The sequence below is a fragment of the Phyllobates terribilis genome, unplaced genomic scaffold (assembly GCF_046119375.1).
Source record: "Phyllobates terribilis strain yellow unplaced genomic scaffold, ASM4611937v1 Scaffold_4__5_contigs__length_816908805, whole genome shotgun sequence".
Classification (NCBI taxonomy): Eukaryota; Metazoa; Chordata; class Amphibia; order Anura; family Dendrobatidae; genus Phyllobates; species Phyllobates terribilis.
In genome coordinates, this window is record NW_027362764.1 from 799,722,888 (window position 1) to 799,736,990 (window position 14,103).

The following is a 14,103-nucleotide window of genomic DNA, read 5'->3' on the forward strand; positions in this document are numbered from 1 at the left end:
TCCTCTCTGGAGCTTGAGGCAGTGTGCACATTTGTTTGGAGTCGTCTGAAGCTAAGCAATTCCCCCCGTTTGTCTACCCTTGTTGTCTATAGAGTTTACTTGAGATCGACTAGTGCTCATCTTTTCCCGTCCCTAGCCTTAGCCATACGCCAGGGAAAGTCAGGGCGGCGAGTGGTGAAGAGCAAATATAATGATGGTAGTCGAGACAGGGTGACACTAGACCAGACTAGGAGGTCTCCACTCCCCCCTTTCCCTAGTGTCTGGGTTCTCTTTCCCTCTGTGTTGCACTAAGTCTTTCCCACACCTTGCATGACAGCTCAGTACTGCTGTATAATGTACTCAATCCTGGTGCTTTCAAGTATTTATATCATCCCTTAGCTGGATTCAGTTATACCGCTCAGTACTGCTGTATAATGACTGGAGGATAAGACACGATGTAACAGCAGAATAGTGACTGCAGCTCTGGAGGTGACTGGAGAATAAGACATGATGTAACAGCAGAATAGTGACTGCAGCTCTGAATGATAAGACACAATGTAGCAGCTGAATTACTGAGTGCAGCTCTGGAGGTGACTGGAGGATAAGACACGATGTAACAGCAGAATAGTGACTGCAGCTCTGGAGGTGACTGGAGGATAAGACACGATGTAACAGCAGAATAGTGACTGCAGCTCTGAATGATAAGACACAATGTAGCAGCTGAATTACTGAGTGCAGCTCTGGAGGTGACTGGAGGATAAGACATGATGTAGCAGCAGAATAGTGACTGCAGATCTGGAGGTGACTGGAGGATAAGACACGATGTAACAGCAGAATAGTGACTGCAGCTCTGAATGATAAGACACAATGTAGCAGCTGAATCACTGAGTGCAGCTCTGGAGGTGACTGGAGGATAAGACATGATGTAGCAGCTGAATAGTGAGTGCAGATCTGGAAGTAACTGGAGGATAAGACACCATGTAACAGCAGAATAGTGAGTGCAGCTCTGGAAGTGACTGGAGGATAAGACACAATGTAGCAGCTGAATAGTGAGTGCAGCTCTGGAGGTGACTGGAGGACAAGACATGATGTAGCAACTGAATAGTGAGTGCAGATCTGGAAGTAACTGGAGGATAAGACAAGATGTAAGAGCAGAATAGTGAGTGCAGCTCTGGAAGTGACTGGAGGATAAGACACAATGTAACAACTGAATAGTGAGTGCAGCTCTGGAGAATAACACATGACTATTGTGCCCCCTCCCAACCAAAAAGACACGCCAAACAGCGGTGTAATGTAAAGTAAACTTTATTGTTTGTGAGCCACAAAATAAAGTTCTTTGGTTGTACAAATATCACTAGTTACAGCCTCAGAGCCCGACGCCTCCAGCGCTTAGTGCCCGAGAAGAGGCGAGAAAGACCCCATAACAATCGCCCCAATACGGGCGGCTCAGTAATAAGAATTCATAGAAAACCCCTCCGAGAAGCGGCGGTAACTTCAGACCCCATCGTCATTCGCACGCCTGGTCCATGGCTGCAATAAGGCACCACGCGGGCAGCGGCTCTCGCCTCGGCGGGGATGATCCTGGGGGGCCGGCTGCTGCCTCCCAATGGAGGTGAACTGTGCGGGGCCCCGGACAGAGGAATCATGTCTGTGGATGGGGGGGGGGGGTTGAAGTGATGGCCGCCATCTTGGCCCTACTACGGTGGTCTTCATCTGTAGTAAAACTACAACTCCCAGCATTGCTCAGCAGGCATAGTGAGAGTTGGAATGACATCTCCTGGACGAGGCGCAAGAAAAATTCCAGAAAGGTAATGAATGTTCCTCTAGAAACGAGCCGTGAGAGGCGGCTGGCGGAGACCCCGTGCATAGACCCCCGGCCGACCAGTGGGAGGTTTGGTTGGGCGTGTATACTTTTGCAACAATGAGGAAAATTTATTAATAACAAAGCTGCAGACTTCCCTTTCCCTGATCCCCCACATTACAGGGTCCGACTATGGGGGGGGGGCGGTTAATGGCGCCGCCAGATTTCCCCATATTCTGCATCAACACTAATGAGTCAGCGGCAGTGAACAAAGAAAGATGGCGGCCGGGAGCAGCGGCCTAAACGTGGCCCCGAATCCGCCTGTCTGGTCTCCTGGGGATAAATCTGTATCTAAAAGAAGAAGAAACCTTATAGATAGTCCTAGTTGTCCTCGTCATCGCCACTCGTTCTGTGTCCACAGCTCCTGCGCAGAGCTATGCGTCTCCATGGTCACATACTACAGCCCCAGCGTAGTCTGATCCCACGGCTCCTTCCAGGGAAGGAAGGCCGCACAGACGACACGTAGGGCTCGATTGTAGTCAGTTACCATGGAAACACATAGGTGCTGTGAACACAAAACGGTCAGTTAGAAAGCACAACAATTTACTTTTTTTTTATTTATTTTTTTTAATATTGCAAAAGGTGAAACCCCCACAGGCCTCATCCTGATCCCTAATACCCCCAGGAGGGGGCAGTACAGTGACCATGCAGGCAGTGTCTGTGGCGGGAGGGCGCGATCAATGGCCGGTGTGATAAGACGCCGACTGTGCCGGACCCCACCGCCAGTGACCGGGGCCCCACCGCCCCATGGGAAGGCAGGGAGATCGCCCGCTGCACTCACACACTATAAATAAACTCAGTCACCCATAAATATTCACACCCCACACGGTCACCATCCTCGCCGTCACAACACTCACACCTATAAAAGCCGCGGTCCCCTCGCTGCGGCCTCCATCTAAGACCCTGGGGAAAAAAATCATTAAAAAAAATATATCACCATTATTGGAAGACTCGTCTACGAGAGGCTCGAAGATCCGAGGAGAGCAGAGTCCGCAAGCACTAAAAACGGCTTATGGGGGCAAGAAACGCCCTAAAAACAGTCCCCTAAAAACACCCCGGGCCGAGCAATGGGCCACCGACACACTTCTACATATAGGCTGAAAAAGCAAGGCCGCCGCCCGATAATGCCCCCAGGAGGCCGAATACCTCCCCCAAGACCGCCAGCCAGCAATGCCCCCCGAGGCCGCCACCCGACAACAACCCCCAAGACCGCCGCCCAGCAATGCCCCGAGGACTCCGCCCAAATACCTCCCCCAAGGCCACCGCCCAGCAATGCCCCCAGGAGGCCGAATACCTCCCCCAAGGCCGCCGCCCGATAATGCCCCCCAGGAGGCCGAATACCTCCCCCCGAGGCCACCAGTCAGCAATGCCCCCTGAGGCCGCCGCCCGACAACAACCCCCAAGACCGCCGCCCAGCAATTCCCCCTGAGGACTCCGCCCAAATACCTCCCCCAAGGCCACCGCCCAGCAATGCCCCCAGGAGGCCGAATACCTCCCCCAAGGCCGCCGCCCAGCAATGCCCCATGAGGACGAATACCTCCCCCAAGGCCGCCGCCCGATAATGCCCCCCAGGAGGCCGAATACCTCCCCCAAGGCCACCAGCCAGCAATGCCCCCAGGAGGCCGAATACCTCCCCCAAGGCCGCCGCCCAGCAATGCCCCCAGGAGGCCGAATACCTCCCCCGAGGCCACCAGCCAGCAATGCCCCCCGAGGCCGCCGCCCGACAACAACCCCCAAGACCGCCGCCCAGCAATGCCCCCTGAGGACTCCGCCCAAATACCTCCCCCAAGGCCACCGCCCAGCAATGCCCCCAGGAGGCCGAATACATCCCCCAAGGCCGCCGCCCGATAATGCCCCCCAGGAGGCCGAATACCTCCCCCAAGGCCACCAGCCAGCAATGCCCCCAGGAGGCCGAATACCTCCCCCAAGGCCGCCGCCCAGCAATGCCCCCAGGAGGCCGAATACCTCCCCCAAGGCCGCCACCTGGAAATGCCCCCCATAGCACACGCTCAAGTAATCTCGCCTGCTACCACCACCCACTGGCGCCTCCATCTGGAAATGGCCACAAAGGCCGCCGTCTGATAACCCCAGCACCGGTAATCCCACGTGGCTGCACCATAAAATCAGCTTCACAGTCACAACCACCAACATGCAGCTGCACTACGGCCCCCATCCTGTAAGCCCCATCTCAGCCTTTACCAGGTTATAACGCCCCTGCGGCCCTCACCAGGCACGCGCGCCGCGGCCCTCACTGGGCAACACCCCTGCGGCCCTCATCCAGGCACACGCGCTGCGGACCCCACCCAGGCACACGCGCCGCGGACCCCACTGGGCAACACCTCTGCGGCCCTCACCCAGGCACACGCGCAGTGGCCCCCATTGGGCAACACCCCTGCGGCCCTCACCCAGACACACGCGCCGCGGACCCCACTGGGCAACACCCCTGCGGCCCTCACCCAGGCACACGCGCCGCGGACCCCACTGGGCAACACCCCTGCGGCCCTCACCCAGGCACACGCGCTGCGGACCCCACTGGGCAACACCTCTGCGGCCCTCACCCAGGCACAAGCGCCGTGGCCCTCTCTGGAAAACACCCCCTCAGGCACACGTGCCGCGGCCCTCACCCAGGCACACGTGCCGCGGCCCTCACCCAGGCACACCCGCCGCGGACCTCACCCAGGCAGACGCGCCACGGACCTCACCCAGGCACACGCGCCGCGGACCTCACCCAGGTACACCCGCTGCGGACCTCACCCAGGTACACCTGCTGCGGACCTCACCCAGGTACACCTGCTGCGGACCTCACCCAGGTACACCTGCTGCGGACCTCACCCAGGTACACCCGCTGCAGTTCTCACCCAGGCACACCCGCTGCGGACCTCACCCAGGTACACCCGCTGCAGCTCTCACCCAGGCACACCCGCTGCGGACCTCACCCAGGTACACCCGCTGCAGTTCTCACCCAGGCACACCCGCTGCGGACCTCACCCAGGTACACCCGCTGCGGACCTCACCCAGGTACACCTGCTGCGGACCTCACCCAGGTACACCCGCTGCAGTTCTCACCCAGGCACACCCGCTGCGGACCTCACCCAGGTACACCTGCTGCGGACCTCACCCAGGTACACCCGCTGCAGCTCTCACCCAGGCACACCCGCCTCTTTTGTCATGGAGTAACGCCCCTGAGGTCCTCACCAGGTAAAGCCCAAATACCTCCCCCAAGGCCACCCAATTCATTGTGGCCCCCAATTCATCATACAAACTAAAAGTATCATACTACGATCCACGCCCCTCCCCCACTCCAATTCATTTTAATTTTTTTGGGTCATCTGATTGAAGGCCCAATGAGAACAGTCAGGAAGAAGGCAGAGAGCGCCCCCCACGGAGTGGACCTGAGGGTGACGGAGCTGCTGGTTATCTGACACTACACAGCCGGTGACTGACGGTTTCTTCAGCTCGTCCGTCCACCACACGGAGATTGTGAAACTGCCACCAAGAAGAGAGCGAAGAGCAAGTAATGGCCGCACCAGAAGCTCCAATCAGAGCGCGTCCCTTCACCGAGCGCGGGGGAAACACAACAACCCAAAAAAATCAGTGGCGGGTGAGCGGCTGGTGTCACAGTGTCTCTGATTGAGGCGGTCCGCGCCTGGCTCGGAGTTGCGGGGGGCGGACTATTCGGCGTCGTCCCCGCACGTGCAGTCTGTGTATGGTGAGTGTTCACAGTGCTGGCTGAGGGAGACCCTCTAGGTGGGGACGGCGGTCTCGAGGCTCCGCCGGGTGTGCCGCAGCTTCCGCTTGTTGCTGTAATTGGCCATTTCCTCCAGTGCTGATGTGTTGGGGGCCAGGAGGGGGTCATCCTGCTCCCCCCCAAATTCTTCCAAAGCCTCTCTCTGCTCCTCTTCCTCAAAGGTGTATGGCGCTGCAAAAAGGAAAGAAAGCGAGCGTGAGTCGATGGGCACGGACCGACAGACCGGCAAGGACCGACAGACGGGCGAGGGGAGGGGCGAAAGTCACAAATCTGGCCACAGCTATAAGTGTCAGGGCGCAGGAACAGAGGCATCCTGAGCATGTCAGTGTGAGGCACGCCAATCAATGTATAGAGGGTCCCGGGTCTGTACCGGGGGGACATGAAGCCAGAGAGTTAGCAACACGCCATGCAGAAAGCACCATATGGTGAATCCTACCCAGAAGGCCGCGCTGCCAGGAAGAGCAAACAGAGGAACAGGCTCAATCTGTCAGAGTAGAAGGAGAATTAGAAGGAAAGTAAAGTAAAGGCCCCCCCAACCTAACAAGATGGAATAAAAAGCGGAAAGACGCACAGGTGAGCAGGCAGTCAGGAATAAGGCAGGATATACAGCGTCTCCTCTGTACCAGGAGCCGTACATGTCATCTAGTCAGGGATAAGGCAGGATATACAGCGTCTCCCCTGTACCAGGAGCCGTACATGTCATCTAGTCAGGGATAAGGCAGGATATACAGCGTCTCCTCTGTACCAGGAGCCGTACATGTCATCTAGTCAGGGATAAGGCAGGATATACAGCGTCTCCCCTGTACCAGGAGCCGTACATGTCATCTAGTCAGGAATAAGGCAGGATATACAGCGTCTCCCTGTACCAGGAGCCGTACATGTCATCTAGTCAGGGATAAGGCAGGATATACAGCGTCTCCTCTGTACCAGGGGCCGTACATGTCATCTAGTCAGGGATAAGGCAGGATATACAGCGTCTCCCCTGTACCAGGAGCCGTACATGTCATCTAGTCAGGGAAAAGGCAGGATATACAGCGTCTCCCCTGTACCAGGAGCCGTACATGTCATCTAGTCAGGGATAAGGCAGGATATACAGCGTCTCCCCTGTACCAGGAGCCGTACATGTCATCTAGTCAGGGATAAGGCAGGATATACAGCGTCTCCCCTGTACCAGGAGCCGTACATGTCATCTAGTCAGGGATAAGGCAGGATATACAGCGTCTCCCCTGTACCAGGAGCCGTACATGTCATCTAGTCAGGGATAAGGCAGGATATACAGCGTCTCCCCTGTACCAGGAGCCGTACATGTCATCTAGTCAGGGATAAGGCAGGATATACAGCGTCTCCCCTGTACCAGGAGCCGTACATGTCATCTAGTCAGGGATAAGGCAGGATATACAGCGTCTCCCCTGCACCAGGAGCCGTACATGTCATCTAGTCAGGGATAAGGCAGGATATACAGCGTCTCCTCTGCACCAGGAGCCGTACATGTCATCTAGTCAGGGATAAGGCAGGATATACAGCGTCTCCCCTGTACCAGGAGCCGTACATGTCATCTAGTCAGGGATAAGGCAGGATATACAGCGTCTCCCCTGTACCAGGAGCCGTACATGTCATCTAGTCAGGGATAAGGCAGGATATACAGCGTCTCCTCTGTACCAGGAGCCGTACATGTCATCTAGTCAGGGATAAGGCAGGATATACAGCGTCTCCTCTGTACCAGGAGCCGTACATGTCATCTAGTCAGGGATAAGGCAGGATATACAGCGTCTCCCCTGTACCAGGAGCCGTACATGTCATCTAGTCAGGGATAAGGCAGGATATACAGCGTCTCCCCTGTACCAGGAGCCGTACATGTCATCTAGTCAGGGATAAGGCAGGATATACAGCGTCTCCCCTGTACCAGGAGCCGTACATGTCATCTAGTCAGGATAAGGCAGGATATACAGCGTCTCCCCTGTACCAGGAGCCGTACATGTCATCTAGTCAGGGATAAGGCAGGATATACAGCGTCTCTTCTGTACCAGGGGCCGTACATGTCATCTAGTCAGGGATAAGGCAGGATATACAGCGTCTCCCCTGTACCAGGAGCCGTACATGTCATCTAGTCAGGGATAAGGCAGGATATACAGCGTCTCCCCTGTACCAGGAGCCGTACATGTCATCTAGTCAGGAATAAGGCAGGATATACAGCGTCTCCTCTGTACCAGGAGCCGTACATGTCATCTAGTCAGGGATAAGGCAGGATATACAGCGTCTCTTCTGTACCAGGGGCCGTACATGTCATCTAGTCAGGGATAAGGCAGGATATACAGCGTCTCCCCTGTACCAGGAGCCGACATGTCATCTAGTCAGGGATAAGGCAGGATATACAGCGTCTCTCCTGTACCAGGAGCCGTACATGTCATCTAGTCAGGGATAAGGCAGGATATACAGCGTCTCTCCTGTACCAGGAGCCGTACATGTCATCTAGTCAGGGATAAGGCAGGATATACAGCGTCTCCTCTGTACCAGGAGCCGTACATGTCATCTAGTCAGGGATAAGGCAGGATATACAGCGTCTCTCCTGCACCAGGAGCCGTACATGTCATCTAGTCAGGGATAAGGCAGGATATACAGCGTCTCCTCTGTACCAGGGCCGTACATGTCATCTAGTCAGGGATAAGGCAGGATATACAGCGTCTCCCCTGTACCAGGAGCCGTACATGTCATCTAGTCAGGGATAAGGCAGGATATACAGCGTCTCTCCTGCACCAGGAGCCGTACATGTCATCTAGTCAGGGATAAGGCAGGATATACAGCGTCTCCCCTGTACCAGGAGCCGTACATGTCATCTAGTCAGGGATAAGGCAGGATATACAGCGTCTCCTCTGTACCAGGAGCCGTACATGTCATCTAGTCAGGGATAAGGCAGGATATACAGCGTCTCCCCTGTACCAGGAGCCGTACATGTCATCTAGTCAGGGATAAGGCAGGATATACAGCGTCTCTCCTGTACCAGGAGCCGTACATGTCATCTAGTCAGGGATAAGGCAGGATATACAGCGTCTCCCCTGTACCAGGAGCCGTACATGTCATCTAGTCAGGGATAAGGCAGGATATACAGCGTCTCCTCTGTACCAGGAGCCGTACATGTCATCTAGTCAGGGATAAGGCAGGATATACAGCGTCTCCTCTGTACCAGGAGCCGTACATGTCATCTAGTCAGGGATAAGGCAGGATATACAGCGTCTCCCCTGTACCAGGAGCCGTACATGTCATCTAGTCAGGGATAAGGCAGGATATACAGCGTCTCCTCTGTACCAGGAGCCGTACATGTCATCTAGTCAGGGATAAGGCAGGATATACAGCGTCTCCTCTGTACCAGGAGCCGTACATGTCATCTAGTCAGGGATAAGGCAGGATATACAGCGTCTCCCTGTACCAGGAGCCGTACATGTCATCTAGTCAGGGATAAGGCAGGATATACAGCGTCTCCCCTGTACCAGGAGCCGTACATGTCATCTAGTCAGGGATAAGGCAGGATATACAGCGTCTCCTCCTGTACCAGGAGCCGTACATGTCATCTAGTCAGGGATAAGGCAGGATATACAGCGTCTCCTCTGTACCAGGAGCCGTACATGTCATCTAGTCAGGGATAAGGCAGGATATACAGCGTCTCCTCTGTACCAGGAGCCGTACATGTCATCTAGTCAGGGATAAGGCAGGATATACAGCGTCTCCTCTGCACCAGGAGCCGTACATGTCATCTAGTCAGGGATAAGGCAGGATATACAGCGTCTCCTCTGTACCAGGAGCCGTACATGTCATCTAGTCAGGGATAAGGCAGGATATACAGCGTCTCCCCTGTACCAGGAGCCGTACATGTCATCTAGTCAGGGATAAGGCAGGATATACAGCGTCTCTCCCTGTACCAGGAGCCGTACATGTCATCTAGTCAGGATAAGGCAGGATATACAGCGTCTCCTCTGTACCAGGAGCCGTACATGTCATCTAGTCAGGGATAAGGCAGGATATACAGCGTCTCCCCTGTACCAGGAGCCGTACATGTCATCTAGTCAGGGATAAGGCAGGATATACAGCGTCTCCTCTGCACCAGGAGCCGTACATGTCATCTAGTCAGGGATAAGGCAGGATATACAGCGTCTCCTCTGTACCAGGAGCCGTACATGTCATCTAGTCAGGGATAAGGCAGGATATACAGCGTCTCCCCTGTACCAGGAGCCGTACATGTCATCTAGTCAGGGATAAGGCAGGATATACAGCGTCTCCCTGTACCAGGAGCCGTACATGTCATCTAGTCAGGGATAAGGCAGGATATACAGCGTCTCCCCTGTACCAGGAGCCGTACATGTCATCTAGTCAGGATAAGGCAGGATATACAGCGTCTCCCCTGTACCAGGAGCCGTACATGTCATCTAGTCAGGAATAAGGCAGGATATACAGCGTCTCCCCTGTACCAGGAGCCGTACATGTCATCTAGTCAGGGATAAGGCAGGATATACAGCGTCTCCCTGTACCAGGAGCCGTACATGTCATCTAGTCAGGGATAAGGCAGGATATACAGCGTCTCCCCTGTACCAGGAGCCGTACATGTCATCTAGTCAGGGATAAGGCAGGATATACAGCGTCTCCCTCTGTACCAGGAGCCGTACATGTCATCTAGTCAGGGATAAGGCAGGATATACAGCGTCTCCCCTGTACCAGGAGCCGTACATGTCATCTAGTCAGGGATAAGGCAGGATATACAGCGTCTCCCCTGTACCAGGAGCCGTACATGTCATCTAGTCAGGGATAAGGCAGGATATACAGCGTCTCCTCTGTACCAGGAGCCGTACATGTCATCTAGTCAGGGATAAGGCAGGATATACAGCGTCTCCCCTGTACCAGGAGCCGTACATGTCATCTAGTCAGGGATAAGGCAGGATATACAGCGTCTCCCCTGTACCAGGAGCCGTACATGTCATCTAGTCAGGGAATAAGGCAGGATATACAGCGTCTCCCCTGTACCAGGAGCCGTACATGTCATCTAGTCAGGGATAAGGCAGGATATACAGCGTCTCCCCTGTACCAGGAGCCGTACATGTCATCTAGTCAGGGATAAGGCAGGATATACAGCGTCTCCCCTGTACCAGGAGCCGTACATGTCATCTAGTCAGGGATAAGGCAGGATATACAGCGTCTCCTCTGTACCAGGAGCCGTACATGTCATCTAGTCAGGGATAAGGCAGGATATACAGCGTCTCCCTGTACCAGGAGCCGTACATGTCATCTAGTCAGGGATAAGGCAGGATATACAGCGTCTCCCCTGTACCAGGAGCCGTACATGTCATCTAGTCAGGGATAAGGCAGGATATACAGCGTCTCCCCTGTACCAGGAGCCGTACATGTCATCTAGTCAGGGATAAGGCAGGATATACAGCGTCTCCTCTGTACCAGGAGCCGTACATGTCATCTAGTCAGGGATAAGGCAGGATATACAGCGTCTCCCCTGTACCAGGAGCCGTACATGTCATCTAGTCAGGGATAAGGCAGGATATACAGCGTCTCCCCTGTACCAGGAGCCGTACATGTCATCTAGTCAGGGATAAGGCAGGATATACAGCGTCTCCCTGTACCAGGAGCCGTACATGTCATCTAGTCAGGGATAAGGCAGGATATACAGCGTCTCCCCTGTACCAGGAGCCGTACATGTCATCTAGTCAGGGATAAGGCAGGATATACAGCGTCTCCCTCCTGTACCAGGAGCCGTACATGTCATCTAGTCAGGGATAAGGCAGGATATACAGCGTCTCCTCTGTACCAGGAGCCGTACATGTCATCTAGTCAGGGATAAGGCAGGATATACAGCGTCTCCCCTGTACCAGGAGCCGTACATGTCATCTAGTCAGGGATAAGGCAGGATATACAGCGTCTCCTCTGTACCAGGAGCCGTACATGTCATCTAGTCAGGGATAAGGCAGGATATACAGCGTCTCCTCTGTACCAGGAGCCGTACATGTCATCTAGTCAGGGATAAGGCAGGATATACAGCGTCTCCTCTGTACCAGGAGCCGTACATGTCATCTAGTCAGGGATAAGGCAGGATATACAGCGTCTCCCTGTACCAGGAGCCGTACATGTCATCTAGTCAGGGATAAGGCAGGATATACAGCGTCTCCTCTGTACCAGGAGCCGTACATGTCATCTAGTCAGGGATAAGGCAGGATATACAGCGTCTCCCCTGTACCAGGAGCCGTACATGTCATCTAGTCAGGGATAAGGCAGGATATACAGCGTCTCCCCTGTACCAGGAGCCGTACATGTCATCTAGTCAGGGATAAGGCAGGATATACAGCGTCTCCCTCTGTACCAGGAGCCGTACATGTCATCTAGTCAGGGATAAGGCAGGATATACAGCGTCTCCCCTGTACCAGGAGCCGTACATGTCATCTAGTCAGGGATAAGGCAGGATATACAGCGTCTCCTCTGTACCAGGAGCCGTACATGTCATCTAGTCAGGGATAAGGCAGGATATACAGCGTCTCCTCTGTACCAGGAGCCGTACATGTCATCTAGTCAGGGATAAGGCAGGATATACAGCGTCTCCCTGTACCAGGAGCCGTACATGTCATCTAGTCAGGGATAAGGCAGGATATACAGCGTCTCTCCTGTATCAGGAGAAGTACATGTCATCTAGTCAGGGATAAGGCAGGATATACAGCGTCTCCCCTGTACCAGGAGCCGTACATGTCATCTAGTCAGGGATAAGGCAGGATATACAGCGTCTCCTCTGTACCAGGAGCCGTACATGTCATCTAGTCAGGGATAAGGCAGGATATACAGCGTCTCCCCTGTACCAGGAGCCGTACATGTCATCTAGTCAGGGATAAGGCAGGATATACAGCGTCTCCCCTGTACCAGGAGCCGTACATGTCATCTAGTCAGGGATAAGGCAGGATATACAGCGTCTCCACTGTACCAGGAGCCGTACATGTCATCTAGTCAGGGATAAGGCAGGATATACAGCGTCTCCCCTGTACCAGGAGACGTACATGTCATCTAGTCAGGGATAAGGCAGGATATACAGCGTCTCCTCTGTACCAGGAGCCGTACATGTCATCTAGTCAGGGATAAGGCAGGATATACAGCGTCTCCCCTGTACCAGGAGCCGTACATGTCATCTAGTCAGGGATAAGGCAGGATATACAGCGTCTCCCCTGTACCAGGAGCCGTACATGTCATCTAGTCAGGGATAAGGCAGGATATACAGCGTCTCCTCTGTACCAGGAGCCGTACATGTCATCTAGTCAGGGATAAGGCAGGATATACAGCGTCTCCCCTGTACCAGGAGCCGTACATGTCATCTAGTCAGGGATAAGGCAGGATATACAGCGTCTCCTCTGTACCAGGAGCCGTACATGTCATCTAGTCAGGGATAAGGCAGGATATACAGCGTCTCCCCTGTACCAGGAGCCGTACATGTCATCTAGTCAGGGATAAGGCAGGATATACAGCGTCTCCCCTGTACCAGGAGCCGTACATGTCATCTAGTCAGGGATAAGGCAGGATATACAGCGTCTCCTCTGCACCAGGAGCCGTACATGTCATCTAGTCAGGGATAAGGCAGGATATACAGCGTCTCCCCTGTACCAGGAGCCGTACATGTCATCTAGTCAGGGATAAGGCAGGATATACAGCGTCTCCCCTGTACCAGGAGCCGTACATGTCATCTAGTCAGGGATAAGGCAGGATATACAGCGTCTCCCCTGTACCAGGAGCCGTACATGTCATCTAGTCAGGGATAAGGCAGGATATACAGCGTCTCCTCTGTACCAGGAGCCGTACATGTCATCTAGTCAGGGATAAGGCAGGATATACAGCGTCTCCTCTGTACCAGGAGCCGTACATGTCATCTAGTCAGGGATAAGGCAGGATATACAGCGTCTCCTCTGTACCAGGAGCCGTACATGTCATCTAGTCAGGGATAAGGCAGGATATACAGCGTCTCCCTGTATCAGGAGCCGTACATGTCATCTAGTCAGGGAAAAGGCAGGATATACAGCGTCTCCCCTGTACCAGGAGCCGTACATGTCATCTAGTCAGGGATAAGGCAGGATATACAGCGTCTCCCCTGTACCAGGAGCCGTACATGTCATCTAGTCAGGGATAAGGCAGGATATACAGCGTCTCCCCTGTACCAGGAGCCGTACATGTCATCTAGTCAGGGATAAGGCAGGATATACAGCGTCTCCCCTGTACCAGGAGCCGTACATGTCATCTAGTCAGGGATAAGGCAGGATATACAGCGTCTCCCCTGTACCAGGAGCCGTACATGTCATCTAGTCAGGGATAAGGCAGGATATACAGCGTCTCCCCTGTACCAGGAGACGTACATGTCATCTAGTCAGGGATAAGGCAGGATATACAGCGTCTCCTCTGTACCAGGAGCCGTACATGTCATCTAGTCAGGGATAAGGCAGGATATACAGCGTCTCCTCTGTACCAGGAGCCGTACATGTCATCTAGTCAGGGA

General features: G+C 54.3%; 1 protein-coding gene across 30 annotated transcripts in view; it reads right to left on the reverse strand.

Moving 5' to 3' along the window:
- Positions 1-1,268: 1,268 nt before the first annotated feature.
- SCRIB (scribble planar cell polarity protein) overlaps positions 1,269-14,103 on the reverse strand; it is a 185,625-nt gene continuing 172,790 nt past the window's right edge. For 18 of the 30 annotated variants that reach the window (XM_073680016.1, XM_073680023.1, XM_073680018.1 and 15 more), the window contains one exon: positions 1,269-5,759. In XM_073680016.1, coding sequence (XP_073536117.1) covers positions 5,584-5,759 — 176 coding nt within the window. In that variant the 3' untranslated portion in view covers positions 1,269-5,583. Of the gene's footprint in view, positions 5,760-6,024; positions 6,073-14,103 lie in introns of all 30 variants that reach the window. The other 12 variants (XM_073680025.1, XM_073680024.1, XR_012320202.1 and 9 more) reach the window with 11 other exon arrangements.